This window comes from Podarcis gaigeae (assembly GCF_964106915.1).
Source record: "Podarcis gaigeae genome assembly, chromosome: 16".
Classification (NCBI taxonomy): Eukaryota; Metazoa; Chordata; class Lepidosauria; order Squamata; family Lacertidae; genus Podarcis; species Podarcis gaigeae.
Window position 1 is genome coordinate 14,368,748 of NC_139693.1, and position 19,779 is coordinate 14,388,526.

At 47.9% G+C, this 19,779-nt stretch overlaps 1 protein-coding gene across 5 annotated transcripts; it reads left to right on the forward strand.

Annotated features, from left to right (window-relative positions):
* Positions 1–1,519: 1,519 nt before the first annotated feature.
* On the forward strand, positions 1,520–15,311 carry BBS1 (Bardet-Biedl syndrome 1). Of its 5 annotated transcripts, none has more exons than XM_083716469.1 (17): positions 1,520–1,637; positions 2,674–2,750; positions 4,515–4,549; positions 4,871–5,143; positions 5,899–5,945; positions 6,312–6,365; positions 6,704–6,776; positions 7,081–7,212; positions 8,106–8,212; positions 8,439–8,559; positions 8,930–9,088; positions 10,071–10,140; positions 10,982–11,140; positions 12,524–12,657; positions 13,849–13,983; positions 14,575–14,661; positions 14,895–15,311. In XM_083716469.1, the coding sequence occupies exons 1-17, from the start codon at positions 1,588–1,590 to the stop codon at positions 14,979–14,981; spliced, it is 1,800 nt and encodes a 599-aa protein (XP_083572595.1). In that variant the 5' UTR covers positions 1,520–1,587; the 3' UTR covers positions 14,982–15,311. The 5 variants fall into 5 exon arrangements, with proteins under 5 accessions (XP_083572595.1, XP_083572596.1, XP_083572594.1 ...); XM_083716471.1 differs by having other exon boundaries at positions 1,560–1,652; XM_083716472.1 differs by lacking the exon at positions 1,520–1,637 and adding an exon at positions 2,013–2,157.
* Positions 15,312–19,779: the final 4,468 nt, after the last annotated feature.

Below are 19,779 nucleotides of genomic sequence, written 5' to 3' on the forward strand. Positions count from 1 at the left end.
TTGGTACGTTGTACACTCTGGAGAAGTCTGGGAGCCTGTCGAGGCTGTCTTTAACCCGATGGGACTAAGAAATTAGATGTTAGTGATCTGCTACTTGTTTCCTCAGGATGCCACATAATGCTTAGAAGGCATTCCAAGTAGAAAATGCTGATACTGGGCAAAACAGGGCAGCTTTTGTGGAAAAAGTTTGGGGTGGGGAAGCTCAGGTAGCTGTTGTGTGCTGTTGGTAGTGTTGGGGGAGGGATAAAAGCAGCAGTTGTTGGGTGGGTAAATTCCAATGAGATTTGGAAGCCAAGTAAAAATAGGAGCAAGGTATTCGGGTAGGAGAGCTGGGGGAAAATTCATGTCCCCAATACATGCCTTTTGTTTCTGATAGTACATGGGTAGATGAGTCTAAAAAGCCCGGGACACAAAAATTTCACGGCCCTATAGAAGCTATCGTGGCTCATTTACCAGAAGTATTGTATTTAGTGTTAACTCCGGAAGTGTATAGGACGCAGGTGGCGCTGTGGGTTAAAGCCTCAGCGCCTAGGACTTGCCGATCGAAAGGTCGGCGGTTCGAATCCCTGCGGCGGGGTGCGCTCCCGCTGCTCGGTCCCAGCGCCTGCCAACCTAGCAGTTCGAAAGCACCCCCGGGTGCAAGTAGATAAATAGGAACCGCTTACCAGCGGGAAGGTAAACGGCGTTTCCGTGTGCGGCTCTGGCTCGCCAGAGCAGCGATGTCACGCTGGCCACGTGACCCGGAAGTGTCTCCGGACAGCGCTGGCCCCTGGCCTCTTGAGTGAGATGGGCGCACAACCCCAGAGTCTGGCAAGACTGGCCCGTACGGGCAGGGGTACCTTTACCTTTACCTTACCAGAAGTGTATACTCAGTTCTGACCATACTAAGCCTCCCAAAGCAAAATATACATCAGGAGGTTTAGTATGGTCAGAATTGTGTATGCCCACAAACTGGAATGTGTTCATAGGGAGGGCAACCAAGATGGGGTGCAGTTGAAGGAGCCGGGTATGTTTACCCTAGAGAAGAAGAGGCAAATATCTTAAGGGCTGTCACATGGAAGATGCAGCGAGCTTGTTTTGTTCTGCTGTGGAGGATAGGACTCAAACCAAGGGCTTCAAGTTACAACAAAGGAAATTCCGACTCAACATTGGGAAGAACTTTCTGACAGGAAAAGCTGTTCAACTGTGGAATGGACTCCTCCTAAATGTGGTGGACTTTCCTTCACTGGAGGTTTGTAAGCAGAGGCTGGATGGCCATCAGCCATGGATGATCTAGTTGAGATTCCTGCACTGCAGGGGGTTGGATTAGATGGCCCCTCGGAGCCCCTTCTGTGCGTTTGAGGCAACGTAGCACCCGTAGTGTGTCTGGCCCAGCCCTTAGTTTTTGTCGCAAATCCTTTTCAAATTGCTCTGTGGACCGGCCAAGTCAGCCCGGAAGCTGCTTGGGTGTGTGCTTGCGTGTTAGTCTTCAACTCTCCGCAAGTCTATGAGCGCGCGGACTTCTGCTGGGAGGGGCGGGACTCCTTTTCTCGGCGCACCCATTGGATCCCGCGGGGTTTCCATGGCGACGGATCCCCTGGCTTATCCATGGCGGCCGCGGCGCTGCCTTCGTCGTCCTCAGGAGCCGCTGGCGACGGGTAAAGCCCGCAGAGGTCGCGTTTTGGAGGGCAGCTGCTCCCCCTTCCTCTTTTTCTCTTGCCCCCCCGTCCCCTCCCCGCTTTCAGGATTCTTGCCTGCGCTGGCGAGGGAGGAGGGGGGAGGAGGCTGGTGCCTGCAGGTCGGACTCCTGGGTTCCCTAGAAGAAAAGTGGGTGCGCATGCGTTTGTTTTGGTTTCCATTCCACCACCACCCCTGGTTAGTGACGCGTGTCTGCACTGTGACCAGTTCCTCCCCCTCTATCTCACCCCCGAGGAGGAGCCCTGTCGCAGCTGCACCACGGAGGCAGGCAGAAATCCAACAGGTGCTGCAGGTTCCCAACATCAGCCCATTTCCTTGCAGAAGAGAACTTCTTTGTCTGCTCCGTTTCTGCCCCCAAGTGCATCTGTCAAACGCACAGAGCAACCTCTTCATCTAAATAAAAAAGGTGTCAACCAGGCATAGATGAACTGCTCAAAACCCCAGTATAGCGGGTGATGAGAACATGTAGATAATATGGAAGTGAGTCTTTTGCCACATTCGTTTTGTCTAAGGAACTGGTTTGTATTTTTCTGGCTGTGGGTAGTGACAATATTGGGGGGAAGAAGGGGGGCAAAAATTGTGGTCAAATTGCTTTTTTTTTGCAGGGGTGGGAGCTTTGCCCCATCAGTATCTATTTGACTCCTGGGAGAGAAATGTTTGCTGGACATAATAGATTTTTGAATGAGAATAAACCCATCTAGTTCACAAGAACATCCTCATCCTTAATATAATTAGACACTGTGTATGACACCGTCAGCTCCTCGGATGAAAGACAGGATACAAATAGTCAAAACAAAAAAAATTCCTTCCAGTAGCACCTTAAAGACCAACTAAGTTAGTTCTTGGTATGAGCTTTTCGTGTGCATGCTTCATGGTTTGGAGGGATTTAGGTCAGGTGAGAACAGAGACTCCTAGAGAATTGGCTCTCTGGGCTGAAACTGTCTGCAATATATTTCATTTTGTACATTTTTTCAACCTTTCCTTCATCCATTGCAGCATTCAAGCCAATTCCAAATGGCTGGATGCCCACTACGACCCAGTGGCCAGCCTCTACACGTTTTCCTCTTGCGTCAGTAAGTCTGAGTTCGTTTTCTCCTTAATAAGCATTGTCTCTTTCCTGTTTTGATGGGTGAATATGGCGATCATAATGTACAGTGGTTGAGACGGGCATAGTTTTGACTATCTGCTGGTTCTCTCCGGGTTTGCAGTAGGTAAAAGCATATTTTGTTTTCCGCACTGCAGCACGAGCAATGCCTACTTTGTGACAGCTTGCTTTGGTGGAGGTGGTTAAGGAAGGCAGGCAAGGATAGGTCCCAGCAGACTTGAGTGGTCTTTGGTGGGCCCTCCACTGCTACAATGTGCCTTGGTGGGTTTACCTGACAGCAGAGCTCTGAATCAGTACCAGACAACTGGGAGCTGTCATATAGATCTCCCAGAATGCTCCATAATGTAACATTGCTCTGGGCCATTGTGGGAATAAGGAGTGAATTTGTCTGAGAACCACTCTTTTTATAAGGCTGCATCCTCTGTCCTGGAATTTGTTGCCTCCAATAGCAGACATGTGGGGATCAGATGTGGCTTAGTAGTATAGGAAATGCTGTCTGCACATGTTCAGAGCTGCGTCTTTCTTTTTTTGTCCAACGGAAGGGAGGCATCCAGTTTCTACCCATAGAATGGCTGGACAGGGAGGCAGTGGCTGACCGGTGCTGACCAGTGTCACCATTTGGATCTCTAAGAAGAAAAAGTGAGGGAGTGGCCTGAGAAGCCCTAGTAGAAGTTAATGCAAACAAAGTTGATCATCCACATTGATCAATGGGGGTTGGACTTGATGACCCTCAGGATCCCTTCCAACTCTATGGTTCTATGGCTGTATGACTGAAGCTCGTCAGAAGACACTCCATCTTCTGGGCAGTCGAGGCTAGTGAAGCACCCCTCATTCCAACATCAAGAAGCGATGGCGTTGTGGTTAACCGAGGTCAGCAGTGTTGATCCTCATGCCCACCAGAAGGTGCGCCATCCCCTTATGGTAATGTTGGGCTCACCATGTCAGCCTTCGTTCCACCAGAGGGTGCTAGACCACTGTGTGGTTGAGGAAAGTGTAGCGCCAACCATATCGCATCCTTTCCTCACCTGCTTTTACTTCTCCTGGATGCTGGAGATTCTTCTGTGGTCACATGGCTGATTTTAAAGCTTTCAAGGGTTGGGGGAGGTATGTTATTCTCCCACGGTGTCAATTCAAGGCATTTTGGGGTTTTTGGAGAAGTCTATTATTTCCTTGAATTTCAGGATTCTGAGTGGGTTAGTTCTTCCAAACCAGTATTCGGATTATGGAACAGGTACTACAATACAGTACTTAAATTCTCTGGTATCTACTTTGTTTGCTTTGATTTAAAGGTAAAGAAACACATGGAAAGCCTCAGGACAATAGTAGGGGTTCTCCAACAAGGGAAGTCGCTCACTTCTGTTGATCTCATGAAAGCATATAGTTAATTTTCCCTATTCAAACAGCTCCAGAGAAGCTCCTTCCATTCCAGCATCCGAGTTTCTGCTAAAGCTGTGTGCCTCCCTGTTGACTTACCTGCATCTGCAGGAGACTTGCATTAACCTATATTTTCTTAACAACTCTGTTGTTTGCATCAGTCTATCTTGGGGGACAATGGAGGGGTGTGCCTCTGGGGTGAAGTCAATTGCAGGTGACTTTACTTTCAACAGGGGATGTTGCCTGGTATCCTTATAAAAATAGTAGCTTTGGGGGGGATGGGGCTCCTCTGCCCTCTCCCCTGTTTATGTGTGGGTCTTTTTAATGGGGCTGATACAGGTTCTGCTGTCTTTTCCAGCCCTGGCTGACCTGCATGGTGATGGAGACTGTAAGGTAAGGGAACTGTCACTGTCACTGTCACTGTCACCCTTCTCTTGTACTGCCCATATTCATCACACCTGCAAATCTGCTGCCTTTTGGGTGCCTTTCCCCTTCTTTCTCTACCTCTCCATCTGGCCTAATAGGCTTTTGTTGCATGAATACCATTTTTCTTGTGTAGATTTTGAGTGCACGTTCCTAGTCTCCTCTTTGTTCCTTTTGCCTGCTTGCTTTTAGGTTTATCGATTTAGGTTTCAGAGCCTCCAAAGGGACACACATCCTTGGGTATCATTCAAGGAGGCTCCTAGTTGTTGTTTTGCTTCCCCCCTTTCCCAGCTGGTGGTGGGCGACCTGGGCCCTACAGGACATGAGATGAAGCTGAAGGTGTACCATGGCATGGACCTCCTGAGCGAGAATGTCCTGTTGGACTTGCCCACAAGTGTGGCTGCCTTCCTGATGGAGCGTCATGAACTGTGTGTTCCTGCTGTGGGGGTGGCTGCCGGTCCCTACATCTACGTGTACAAGAACATGCGCCCCTACTTCCGCTATGCTCTGCCCCCCTTGGAAGTCAACTCCACAGAGAAGGATGTCTGGGAGCAGGCAAAGGAGGTGAGAAGGAGGAGGGAGGGCTTGGGGAAGCTGTCTGCTAGCCAGAACCCCTTTGGTCATGGGTCTTTAGGTACCTTCCCTCCCATCCTTCCTGCCTGAGGGCCAGTGTGGTTGGAGCAGAAGTGGTGAACTTCCAGCCCTCTCTGCCTGGCTCTCGGGTCTCTCTCAAGGCCATAGCCTCCACCCCCAGACCATACCCCTTACTACACCTGCTTTTTCACTCTTCCTGGGTGCTTTTGCAAGGCTGGAATATGTTCTATGATGCCTCTTGCTTGCCTGTATGGAGGGCAAAAAAGGGTTGTGTTGAAACTGCATGAAAATATAAAATTTGTATCCATTGCTCCATCCACTTTTGCTGCTGGCTCTGCCCACCCCTGGGCCCTAGAAAGTTACTTGGGATGGAATGTGGCCCTTGGACTGGAAACAGTTTCCCATTCCTGGGTTAGAGTGTTGAACTAGGGCCTGGGAGACCAGGATTCAAATCGCACTCAGCTGCGAAGCTCATGGCTTGGGCCAGTCGTCGTCTCTCAGTCTGACCTACTTCACAAGGTTGTTGTGAGGATCAGATGTGAAGGGGGAGAACCACGTCTGCCACCCTGAGCTGCTTGGGTGAAAAGTGGGATATAAATGCAATTGCTTAATTGGAGTGCAAATCCCTCTTGGTTTCTGATTCATCACCAGCAGTCCTTCCAGTTTCTTAAGTCTGCCTCTCTTGTAGGGAGCAGCCATTGACTGTCCTCCTTCTCTCTTGGTAGGACAAGGTTGACCTTCTGTCAATGAAGGAGACACTGGAGATGATCCGGTAAGGAGCTCTGAAGCTGGGCAGGGCGAGACCAAGTCTTCTGAGCCATCTCTAAACATCAGGAGGATAAGCAAACAAGGCTTGGGGGTCAACTAGGGGCAGGTGGGAATGGAGAGCATGCCAGGCGGAGGGGGGGGTTATTTCTTACATTGGCATGCAAAAAAATATGCTTTATAATCCGCTTTTTGGTCACCTCCACATGTCTGGGCTATGAAAGCTCCCATTTAATTGACTAGAGAAGCAGAGGCTCAGGGCGAACAAGCTTGCCTAGGGCTCTGTGGTTCTAGACTGTTCACTGTGCCACACTGGCGTGAGCCACAGAGGCCCAAGGCTCTCCCTCCTGACTTGCCTGATGTGTCTCAACAGGGAAAATGCAGACAGAGAAAATACGGAGCCGCCCTTGTCAGTGCAGTCCTTGAGGTGAGTTCTTTGGTGAGGGCAGGGCTGGGAATCTCCAGTCAGGGCTGGGAAAAGCTCCTGCCAGAAATCCTGGAGAACTGCTGCCAGTCAGTGTAGTCAATACTGAGTTAGATTGGCCAGTGCTCTGACTCAGTGCAAGACAGTTTTGGATGTTCCTGTGATGCCCACTCCAGCCCAAGTTCTCTGCTTCAGGCTGATGGGAACACAGCTTTGAGAAATGGTCTCCTTTTTTCATCCTCTGTTGAAGGCCATCTCTCTCCCTCTCCGTCTCCCTCCACCCCCTCTGTGTGGGCTGGGACCCTGGGCTCCTTTCATCACCTTCCCCATCTGCTCTGCAGGTTCCTGGCCCTTGACCCTCCTGAGATGGAGTCCTTTGTGAACCAGTATAAAATGCAGCCGCTCAAGCGCCAGGTGTGTACTCTGATGTTCCATATCCACTCCCGCCCTGAACATCCCAGAAGAGGAAGAGGTTTGGGATGCTGTTTGGTTGATCCCAGGCAAACACTGCCAACTCTTCCCTGAAGCCAAGAATGGCCTTGCTTAGGTGACACGTCTTTTAAAATCACAACTTGGGGCAATCAAGTAGCAAAAGGGTTAGGCACAAATGTCCCAGATTTGAAGTGCACTTACAGAACCAGTTGCCCATGGCTGGGAAACATATCCTTGTCCCTTGGGGTTCACCTCTCTTGCCCCTTTGCCCCTCCTCATCTTTCAGTCACTGATTACCTGCATGACTACCCTGAAGAAGAGCGTGGCAGACGAGGGCTCTATCAGCTGCCTGGTGCTTGGGACGGAGAACAGCGACATCATCATCTTGGATCCTGAGCCCTTCAGTATGCTGGTGCAGGTGAGGCCCTGGAGAAGAGTGCTCTGAAGCTGAACAGCATGCTTATTTCAAGAGGGGGAAGAGAGGGCCATTTTGTTCTCTGCCTTATGCCCTTGGAGGCTAAGCGGAAGCCTCTCGCTCTGGTGTTCCTCACAATCGCAACAACCAGTTGCAGAATTCAAAACAATGTTGGGGGAATCGAGTATTGGAGTCGGGACTGAGGAGATCTGCTTTCAGATTTGCTCCCAACCCTGAAGTTAACTGGGCAATCTTGGGCAGCCATCATATTTCAGCCTTAACCTACCACCGAGGGATGTTATGAGGATGCAAAAGGAATATTTTTACAAATTTCCTCCCTGGGAGGAAATGTGGGACACAAATGCAATGAATGAATAAAACAATAAGCTGTTGGATTCGCCATTCCCTGTAGTGGGAGCTAGACCATGAAGGCGATTGGGACACTGCACCACCAATCTTAGTCTGGCTTTTGCCAACCTCCACTTCACTGTTTCCTTACTTAGAAGTGTGGCTGCACTTGTCTGGCTCCAGTTACTGTTGCCTTGTGCCCTATCAGTTCTGGTAAGCGCCAACCTCCACTGATTGCATGGCTTCCGGTTTAAAAACGACAACGAAGAGCGGGTTTCTAGATTTTGTAGGTTTGAATGCTGTGGCCCATGTCTGTGAAATCTCAGGAGGATGAGTTTCAGTGGCAGGGATATTGGTAACGAATGGGGGTGTCTGTTTCAACTAGAAAACCCTCAAAACTGCCCAGGGGTGACCACCCGCCTGCCAATCCCATCCTGGTGATGTGACTATTTAAAATAGGTCCCTCTCGCATCTGTCCCCTGCGAGGCAATAGGCCAGGGAGTGGGGCAGTATCTGGCTTCAGCACTGTTTTTCTTTTTTAATGGCAGACAAAGGTACCAAGCGTGCCAGCCTTCCTGGACGTCACAGGACAGTACGATGTGGAATATCGGCTCATAGTGGCCTGCCGTAATGGGTGCATCTACATCCTCCGCAGGTGGGCAGAGGAGGAGCTGCTGGGGGTGTTTTGGGAGGGCAGAGAGGGCCTGATGGGTTGAAGAGGGAGGCTGACATATTTCAGAGCAAGCTCTTAAGAATATGGCAAGGAAAAGCCCCATATCTTGTGCATCACCCATCTTGGCACTGGAGTTGCCTGCTTTGCTGACCACAAGGAGGCCAGGCCTGGACTTGACCTGCCACTGCTGTCTTTCTCTCCCACGCAGGAACTCCAAGCGACATAAATACTGCATTGAGCTGAGTTCTCAAGCCGTGGGCTTGTCCTGGGTCCAAAAGAACATTGTGGTGGCCTGCTCCGACGAAACCCTTCAAAGCTTTACTCAGAAGGTTGTGGGGTCATGGGGTGGAGGGCAGCTTTAATTACTGGCCACAGCTTTGGCAATCTGCCTCACCTCAAACTGCCAACTGAAGGCAGCAGCTCTTAACTTGAACCTTGGCTCACTTCTGGAACTCAAGGTGCATTAGAGTTAAGTGAATGGAGCCAAGGTACATTGAAGGGCATTGTGTTGTGTAAGTGTATGCATGTGGTCCCCAGGTGGTGCTATTGCTGGCCCAATTCTGTTTTAAAGGAGGATCTTGTTAAAAGAAGGGTAATCCTAGTGGGGGGTGGGGGGCCTTAATTAGCAAGGAAATAAATTGGGGGCCAGGTCGGAGAAGCTGTTCTGTCGGGTTCCTGAATGTCTTTTTCTCGTGGCAGGGGAAGAAGCTCTGGGTCGTCCCATTGCCAGCCACCCCCATCACTTTGAGTCTCATAAATGAGAAGTTCCAGAGCTTCCATGCTGTGCTGGTCGCCTTGGCCAATATGGAGGTGCACATATACCAGGACAAGAACCTTGTGAACATCATCCAAACACAGGTGAGAGGCAGGAACAGGGGGTGCCCACATTCAGGGCTGAATGAGGGCATTCTGGTGGTTTGGCACAGGAGCTGGTCACAGCGTGGGTGGGGGAGGTGTTTGTGTGTGAGACTGTATGTTTGTTTCTCTGAGCCCAGGCTGCTCTGTCTCATCCCTCACTCTAACGGGATGTGTGTTTGTCATCTGTGGGATTGAAACAGGAGAACTAGAGAACCAAGACTCCTTGAGTAAGTTCCTGGAAAACATGGCTCCTGTTGAATGTGGGTCTGGTAAGGCATTGGAACTTGCCTTTGACTTGGTCACACCACTGGTCCTTCTGGCCCAGGATCCCTTTTCAAACTGGGGATGTTGAGGATTCAACCTGCATGCAAAGCAGAAACTCCCTTGGTCCAGAGAGGCACCCTTCCTGCTGCAGATGGCCTCCCCTACAGTTCCCTTCTTCAGTAACAGTTCACAGGCTGTATCCTCGCTCAGCCTACCTGTTCCGGACCTGCTGTGGGCCATTCCTGGCCCTTCTCAGCTCCTGAACTGAGCACACAGGGAGAGGGAGACTGTTCTTGGCAGAGGGAGGACCCACAGGAGGTGAAGGAGAGCTGGCAGGGAGGCAACCTGGGAGGTGCCCTGGGCTGGGAGGGTGGAGATGCCATGAGAAGACAAAGAGCTCCCATAGGGATGTGGGAACCTGACAAAGGCCAAGTCACACCATTGGTCCATCTAGCTCAGTATTGGCTACCACTGATTGGTCGCTGCTCTCCAGGGTTTCAGGCAGAGGATATTCCCAGCCTTCCTCCTAGCTGGAGAGGCCATTGGGGATTGAATCTCAGACCTTCAGCATGAAAAGCAGGCGCTGTACTACTGGCAAAGACCAAATCAAAGAAAGGAAAGCTATACGGCCACACCAAAGACAAGCCCACCTGTCTTCCTTCTCCCTGCGAAAAGCAGCAACCCACCTTCATCTCTTTTTCTCTGTTTCTGCTGCCAGGACGTTGTCAGCAGCATCTGCTTCGGCCGCTATGGGAGGGAAGATAACACGCTTGTCATGACCACCAAAGGTAAGAGCAGATGTTGTGCCTTGTGAAGTCAGAGCACTTAGCCCGACCTTCTGCCCTTCCCCAGGGGGCAGCCAGCAGGTAGCATTCAGGGGTAAGCTGCACCTGAGTATAGAGGCTTTGGAATCTACAGAGCTATAGTCTGGTTGCAGCATGCAGTTGTCCCTCCTGATATGGAGCCCAAGTTGTGAAGAACGAGTCCCAGCTGAGAATTTTGCTGAAGATGCTCATCTCTCAGGCTTTCTTGGGAGAAAGTCATGTTGGTCTAAACTTGCTGGAGTGGGTTGTATCGAACAGGGGTGGGGGGCCTATCAAGTGAAGGCACTTCCCTGTCCTACTTGACTCCTTGCCCATCTGTCGTTTCTCCCCCTTCTCTCTCTTTTTTTAAAAAAAATTATTTATAGTTTTCAGATTTATACAGTTCACTGATTATACAATCATTTTGACATTTCAAAACTTGACTTCCTTCCCCCACTTTCTGCAGTTCCTTAACTTTATTTTTAATATCTTCTGCATATCCAAATTAGCTTAATTTGTTCATTTATTCATCTTCTTTAAATATATACTCTTATGAAACTGCAGGTTATTACAAGAATCCTGCCAATGTTTTTATCTGCTTACAATTTATCTGTAAAAATTCAGTAAACCTTTTCCATTATTTTATAAAAAGTTTGTTATCTTGATTTCTTATCCTTCCTGTAAGTTTAGTTATTTCTGCATATTCCATAAGTTTTTGTATCCATTCTTCCTTTGCTGGGACTTTTTCTTCTTCTTCTTTCTATTTTTGGGCGAGTAGCATTCTTGCCGCTGTAGTAGCATACATGAGTTTCTACTCTTCTCCTAGGCGGGGGCCTGATCATCAAGATCCTAAAACGCACTGCCACGTTTGACAAGCGGGATGCGGTTGTCGGAGCCCCCGTCGCCCAGAGCATCAAGCTCAACGTGCCCAAGAAGACAAAGCTGTATGTGGACCAGACGCTACGGGAGCGGGAGAGTGGCGTGGGTGAGTCGCATGAGCAGTGCGTCTCGGAGCATGGCAGCCTTTCTTACAGGCACACAACATCCCAGCCAGATGCAAACTCCTAGCTCCTTCCTCTATGGTCTCTGGATCAGGAAACATTTCCTCCTTACACATATAGAGGCTTTAGGAATCTCTCTTTGAATAAACCTTAAAAATGGCTAGGTGTTTTTTGTTTTTTTTTGACCTTTTTATATAATAATTTATTGATTTTCCAAAAATAACAATTAAAAAAAAACCAGAAAAAAATCATAACCAAATTAAACCATGAATTTTGATCGACTTCCCTCCACTCCCCCTCTTGGTTCTATTACAATGTACTTGTTTATGCACATCCATAAAACCTTATATACTTAACAATCCAATGTTAAAACCTTCTTCATTTTTTTACAGGTGACTTTTAAAAGTTATACTAATGTAAAAATCTGTACGCAAAGCTTTAAAAATATGTTTTAAACAATTGTCCTTTTTTGTAATGATTTGTCCTGCATAGTTTAATAATTTATTTTGCCAATCTTCATCTTTATCTTCTTCTTTATGTTCTTTGGCTGAGGTTTCTTCCTTCCATAGGGGCTGGCTGGTCTTGGCCTGGAGTTCAATCTCACATATCGGAACAAAGTATTTCGTTCAAACAATTCATCAAGTCCTGTACATCTCAATACCATAACTGTGTTTGATCATATTTTTCCACAGTTGCAGCATAAGAACCCCCGAGAATTCTGCTAAACACAAAAGTCCCTGTTCATATTTTGTGGCTATGAATACAAACTGGTGGAACGCAGGTGGCGCTGTGGGTTAAACCACAGAGCCTAGGACTTGCTGATCAGAAGGTCGGCGGTTTGAATCCCCGCGACGGGGTGAGCTCCCGTTGCTCGGTCCCTGCTCCTGCCAACCTAACAGTTCGAAAACACATCAAAGTGCAAGTAGATAAATAGGTACCACTCCAGCGGGAAGGTAAACAGTGTTTCCATGTGCTGCTCTGGTTCGACAGAAGCGGCTTAGTCATGCTGGCCACATGACCCGGAAGCTGTCTGCGAACAAACGCCGGCTCCCTTGGCCTATAGAGTGAGATGAGCACCGCAACCCCAGAGTCGGTCACGACTGGACCTAATGGTCAGGGGTCCCTTTACCTTTACCTTATACAAACTGGTGCAGGAAGACCTTTATGTGGAGCGTGGTTTGTGGGTGATCTCAGCCAGGAAAGAGATGCTCAGAATTGATTCTAGGACCTAAGTACTCTAGCACAACAGACCCCCTAATTTCTGCAGGCAGAGGGTGTTTTGATGATGGCACAAGGGAAGGTCTCATTTCTCTCCTCCCTCCTCCCTGTTTCACTTTGCTTCCTTCCCATCCCCCGCCCTCGCCCAGCCATGCACCGGGTGTTTCAGACGGACCTGAGCCGCATCCGACTCATGGCGGCCCGAGCCTACGCCCAAGCGCTTCAGTGCAACATGACGCCTGTGTCTGAGTCGGCGCAGGAGCAGCTGAAGATGAACGCTGTGGTGAGGAGGAAGGGGGAGGGGGAAATGAATACAGGATTGGTCTGAATCGAGGCGGGCTTCCTTAAAAATGGTCCCAATCCCTGGAAAAGAGAAGACAGCTGGAGGGGTAACCCCAGGATGGGGTGAGGGGAGGAAAGGAAATAGTGCGTTAAATCAGAGGGTGGTGCAAGAAAAAAGGTGGGCTGCTTTTAAAAAAAGGAGTAAATTGGTCCCAGCCAGGGAAGAGTGGATAACCAAGATGATGGACTGTGCCGAAATGGCGAAGATGACAGTGAAGATCAGACACCAAGATGAGGAAAAATTCAGTAAAGAATGGGGGGCAGGGATTATAGAGCATCTTAAAGACCACTGTAAATATTTAAAAATGCTAGCAGGATTGTTATAACACTTATAATGAAACAAAATTAAAGTTCCAAAAAAGAGATAAAATGGATTGGGAAAATGTGATTAGATGCAATAGAAAGAATAATTAAAAATGGGAAACTAGGGGAGGGTGGGGGAAGTCCAGGGATTCAAGTAATCTCAAATGTGTAAAAATTGAAAATGATTTAAATGTATAAGAATTTTGTTTAAAATGAAAATAAAATAGTTAAAAATAAATAAATAAATGGAGTAAATTAGGAATTCTTGAGAAGGGATGGGCTTTGCTTGAGCTGTTGTATCCAACTAAGTCATGCTCACAGTAGACTCACTGAACTCAATAAACTGGAGTAGCTCAAGTTCATTGGCGTCAGTGGGCCTAATCTGATTCTGGGTCCCTCTGGATTAGCTGTTTATTGAGAATTCATCCTTATTTTCTTGCACAGACCTTAGGAGGAGGTTCGATTATATCTGGTCATTAATGAGCATTCATTCTGATTTACTTGCAGGAATGTTTATACCTCTTCCCATTATTCATTTGTTCATCCCATACTTTGTATTTCCCTATCACTTTCCAAACCGTAAAATGTCCAGTTCTTTTTTTTAAAGTGGATTTGTTGTGCTAGGGCTGTGCAAACCTAAAGTTCCCATGTGCTTTCCCCTGCAAAATAGTGAAAGTCCGGAGGCACCTTTGGGTTGGATATTACCCAGAGTCCCCTCTTGATGAAATGTTGAGACATTGCTGAGACACTTCCCCCCCCCCCCCGCCCATTCTCATTCCCCTTTGTCTCACACGCTCATTCCCATAATGCACTTCTCTCCCTTCTGCAGGTCCAGGGCATGGGCCCTACCTTCAAGTTGACCCTTAACCTCCAGAACATGTCAGATACCCGTGCAGTCGCCAACCTTCTCATCAGCTTCCTGTATGATGAAAAACTCTACTCCATAGAGCATCCTTTCTTTAAGGTAATTCCATCCTTCTCCTGAATTGGATCTCCCCTGACTCCCTCTCCTAAATGTTTTGCACAGGCCCCCTGTATAACCAGTCCAGCGGCCTTCTCAGAGTAGAGTTGTCATGCGTCTGGAATTTCCGGGACATAGCTGGGATTAGGCAGTCGGAAGCAGTGTCCGGGCGGGAAACACTAAGATGTCCTTGAAAATCCAGACATATGGCAACCCATGTCGGAAGTGTAGGCTATCCCTGTTTAGGGAAGCTTTTAATATTTGATGAATCATTGTATTTTAATATTCTGCTGGAAGCCACCCAGAGCGGCTGTTGAAAGCCAGCCAGATGGGCGGCATAGAAATATTATTATTATTATTATTATTATTATTATTATTATTATGGGTTTCCTTACAAATAGCTCAAAAACTTTTTTTATTAAGATTTTTCAAAAATAGCTCAACAACTTTGGCCAAAAACCCTAACTCAGGCTCAGCTGGAGTTAGAGATTTGCCCCTTGCTACACGCCTCCCTCCTTGGGCTCTTAGCCCAGCCTCTTCCCCAACACGCTGCTTGCCATAAGAATTTCCTGCATTTTTCTTGCCTCCCTGCAGACTCCCATGTTGGTTCCAGGATTGAATTACCCTCTGGCCACCTTTGTGGAGTGTCTGAGCGAACAAGGGACCTCGGATATTATTAAGGTTAGTGTTCCTGCTTTGATTCCCCACCCCACTCCTGACAGGCCTGCCCCTTGACTTCCCATGCCATTGATTTCCCAGTTGTTTCAGTCTTGGGGGGCTTGCCTGTCAAAAGAAAAAGCCTGCCTTCCCTGTGCCTTGTTCCCAGTTTGTATGCTGACTTGCAATCCAAGATGGCCGCTGTGTTGGCATGCCGACCACAGGCCCTCCCTCCTCTCATCTCCTTCGTGTTGCAGGTGTTTGTGTTGCACGAGGGGGAGCCTGAACCACTGCTGACGGCGCACATCAACATGCCTGTCAGCGAAGGCCTGGTGGCCGTGTGAGCTCAAGGTCGAGTGTGAGCTCAGGGTCGAGCGGAGGAGAGGAAAAGGGCCAACCCACTTGTAGTCTTCTCTCTGGGCCGTGTGCCTCAGCAGTAGCATAGACTTTACCTCCATCAGTTCTGGGAAGGGCCACCTGGAGAGCCACCCTAGAATAGCCGGCGTCATTTGCGATGGAGGTATGCGGAGTTCCTCCTCACACTGAGGAAGAGCCCACATCCAGGGGCTGCCACAGGATTAGCCGCAGCTCGTCTTCTGGGCCCAGAAATGGAGAGGTGGAACAGCAAATGAAGTCCTGTGGTTCAAGAGCCCAATAAATTTTATTTATTCTTATGTTTGACTTTGGGGCATGTATCTGGGTGAAGGTGTTTGGAGCATTGGAGAAGGATGTACAGTCATACCTCGGAATGAATACGCTTCAGGTTGAGCATTTTCAGGTTGTGCTCCGCGGCGACCCGGAAGTAATGGAACGTGTTACTTCCGGGTTTTGCCACTCGCGCATGTGCAGACGCTCAAAACGATATCACACGCATGCATGGAAGCGGCGAAACGCGACACACGCACGCACGGTCACGTATTACGTTCGCTTCAGGATGCGAACGGGGCTCCGGAACAGATCCCGTTCGAATCCAGAGGTACCACTGTACAGAAAAGATCAGGGGGCTTGAGCACCTCTGCTATGATTGGAAGTTAAAATTTGTTGGACTTTTTTTCTTTAGAGAGGAGGGATATGGCCATTGATTGATTGATTGATTGATTGATTGATTGAATTTATATACCGCCCTATACCCAGAGGTCTCAGGGCAGCTCACAGAACAAAATCAAAATACAAAACCACAAAATATATAATTAAAGTAAAAGCAACATCCCAGTAACCCCTTTTGAGCATAAGGGTGCGGGGGGAGAGATGAAGGCAGAACTCCTGTGAGGCTGCTTCCAGGTTTGAATGAGTCCTCAGTGGGCTCTCCTTCTTCCCCAGAGCTCCCTTCTCCTGCCTATGGCTATTCCTGGCTAGAGCAATAGATGGTATCAGGCCATTATTTAAGATTTCGGACAGTGCCCTCACAATGCCTGATGCACAATGCACTATGTTCTGGAGCATAGTGGGAAATATAGATTCACATGCAGCAGCCACTTAGCCCAGGACAAGCATCAGCTCCACAAAGCCCTCCACTCCCAATAGTTTGCATGCTGACACCGGGGCCTGAATTCATGTCACATGTGGAACTGGGCTGCCCATCTATCAGGTTCTCTGTTTTGAGACGTGGGCTGGGGGAGAATTTAATTCCGCTCAAACTGAAATGTAAATCTTCCCAATTCACAGTGATGCACAGTGTGGAGGGAGTAGATGGGGAGAAGTTTTTCTCCCTCTCATAATGCTGTAACATGGGGTTATCCAGCGAAGCTGAAGGGGAGAGGGGGAGACCAGACAACAAGAAGCCCTTCTTCACCTTAGACCTATCTTTTGGGTTCTGGGGTGCTGCAGACGAGGAGCAAGGGCCCTCAAGGTCTGAACCAAAGTTTGGTTTCAGGAAGCCACAGTCATCTGCCATAAAACTTTGAAATAAGCTGAAATACAGTGACAGCCCCTACAGTTGCTGAGTAGTTTTGATTTCTGAAAACCTTTTTTGTTCCTTGCCAATTATCATGATCATCGCTCTACCTCTTGGGTTTAGCTGAATTTGGACTGGGAGCAGGTTCCCTCCTGTGAAAGCAGATTTCCTCATATGACTTCTGATATCTTGTGTATCCCTGCTGAAATCCAAGAAAGCCTTTGTGACCCTTTTCGTTTTATTTTATTTGAAGTCCTGCGAGTCAGTATCAAGTCTCATTATTTGCTCCACTGATATCTATGGTTGTCTTTTTATTTGGCATACTCCCTGTTCCGAGTTACTTGTGTTTTCTGTTCGACTAAACTGGAATGTAGAAGATAAGAAAGAAAAAGACACTCCACATGGCATAAAACATAGGAGATAGGCATGAAAGAACATCAATACTCTCTATGTTGGGCTTCTCAAGGCTGAGGCTGGTGATTTCTGCTCTAGATAACAGCACAGCTGGTGACTATTATCCTTCTTTATTACATAAACACCAACATGAGAATTTAATTCTCAGGTTGTCTGGGGCAGGTCATGAAGTAGAAGAGATTGCTTTGAATCAATGCATAGTTCACACCAAAGCTTCTTTATATTTAGATGGAATTTTGAATATATTTTGTCTGTCTCCAGATTTCACTTCCCTTTTGTTTTTCCAATTCTGTTATTCTGTGATCATATTGTGGTTTGTTGTACCATCTCATACAACACTGTTGAGAACATAAACTTTGGGTCGTTCTCCTTTGAGTTTTACATTGGGCTAAGTTGGCTTTAAAATCCTTTCCAAGTTTCAGAAGCTAGCCTGGGGGAACATAGGAAGCTGCCTTATACTGAGACAGACCATTGGTCCATCTAACTCAGTACTGCCTGCACTGACTGGCAGCAGCTCTCCAGGGTTTCAGACAGGGAGTCTCTCCCAGCCCTACCCGGAGATGGCGGGGATTGAACCTGGGACCTTCTGCATGCAAAGCAGAATACACTGCAAGCACCGTATAGATCGGTAGTTCCCAAACATTTGTGGGCCACTGACCCCTTGGTTCCATAAACTCATTGCAGGTACCTGCCAAAAAGCATTTCTTCAAAATGACGGTTTGCATGACTCATTAAGGAAGACAATAACCAAACAGTAACAGTGAATTACAATGTTTTTTCAAAAGCCAGCTCAAACCATCTTGTTTAATTGATCCAGTGATACCAGCTTTTCATGAGAAGTCATTTAGACCTCCAGTGCCTCTTTGCCACCCCCTTGCCTGTTAGCACCCCCTTGGTAATCCCACTGCCCCCTTTAGGAACCATCGGTTTAGACCTTTCCTTATAGGGTCTCCTCTTCTAACTCTTTTTCAACCACGCTTTGCATCGCCTCTTTTGTGGTTCTCTCTGTACTATTTTGAAGGGCTCATCTTTCCACTCTGTCTGCTGGGGGGAAGCAGCCGGTCAGCTCCTCGAGCCGCAAGGACAGCCTGCCTCTGTTGCTTTGAGTCTATTTCTCCATCTGTGTGGTTTTTCTTTTATTTGCACCTTTTGAACACAGAGGTGTGAAGAAGCAAGTTCCATACCTAACCACTCTCTCCACCAGCCACCCTCTTTATGAGAAGGTGCTAAGCTGCTCAGGAAGAGGCACCTGTTTCTAAACTTCCTGTTTTAACATGAACACCTGCTTTTATTTTCTCATCTGACGGCAGTTGCCTTCAGGGCCAGGTCCTGAGGCTGGCAAGGCTGGGCATTCACCTTAACACTGCATTTACATGTGTTCATGACACATGTGCACCACTGCAAACCCAGTAATGGCATGAAAAGGGGCAAAAAAAGTGCAAAAACAGCACCTAGCAATCCCACAAGCCTTTGCGAGTGCAATCCCACGAGCCTTTGCATTGACTTTGAGGCCTGTGGAGAGTTGGAGCAAGGAGGTTTGGAGGGAATGAATATGGCAATTGCAGGCTTTCTCAATGGTGCTCCATACAATAATCATAATTTTATTATGTATACCCTGCCCATCTGACTGAGTTGCCCCAGCCACTCTGGGCAGCTTCCAACACATATAAAAACATAACGAAACATCAAACATTACAAACTTCCCGGTACAGGGCTGCCTTCAGATGTCTTCTAAAAGTTGTGTAGTTCTTTACTTCCTTCACATCTGGTGTGAGGGCGTTCCACAGGGAGGGTGCCACTGCCAAGAAGGCCCTCTGCAATTTCACTTAAACGTGCAGTGCCTCCAAATGCCTGTTTTATCATTTCCACTTTGCTCCAAGTGACCAAGAAGAGTGGGTGCATTCTCATTCAGAGACAGGGAGCATTTGTCTCTCCAGGTGTAGCTGGACTCCAACTCCCATCAGCCTAGCCCAGGGATGATAGGAGTTGTAGTCCAGCAACAAAGTTTTCCCTTTCCTGCACCCGCCCAATAGAATTCTTAAGTTGTGCGGGAGAGAGAGGCGGTTGCATGCACCCCATCAAGCTACAGTCATTTGAAATGTTTGGAAACATTTCAGTGGAAAGTTGTCCAAATGAATGCATAAGCAGCCTGAAAATTCATTTGCACTGTGGACTGGGCAATGAGTTTTTGCTAAAGCAGCTGGTGCATTGCATTCCTCTGCTGCACAATTTTAATATTTGCCTGTCCACTATTGGACACAACATTGGGTAGAGCCCAGGAATCCCAATAAAACAGCCCCCTCTTAAATCTGTTGCGAAAATAGAAGCGCTTAGAGACATTATGTTTCCCGAGTTTACTGGTTTATTGAGCAAGCATCTGCAGCCTCTTTCATCAGATGCACAAAGAGTGGGATTTACATAGAAGTCCTCTCTGGCTGGAAGACAGAGTGGGGGGGGGCTGCAAATGGTAGTCTACTCTGCAAAGACCAAATTCACATTGTTTCGGCCTCTGGAACTGCTCACCAGTGGCTCATGGCCCCCTGATATCTGCAAAGAAGGGAGGACGGCCCTTGAACTGGGAAAAAAGCTTCCCCACTCTGACGGATGGGGAGAAATTGCATTCCATCTGCTCTCTTAATCTGCACTTTCTGAAACATTACATGATTCAAAACACAGCCATCCTTCAAAATTCACACATCTCCAAAGCCACAGTGCAGTTCTTTGGCCAAGTAACGTTTACAGAAATGCACATGCTAATTTTAGGTGAACAATCAACATATCAATACACCCACACCAACCCTGGAATGAATGATATTTTAGGGAAGTGCTTTGCG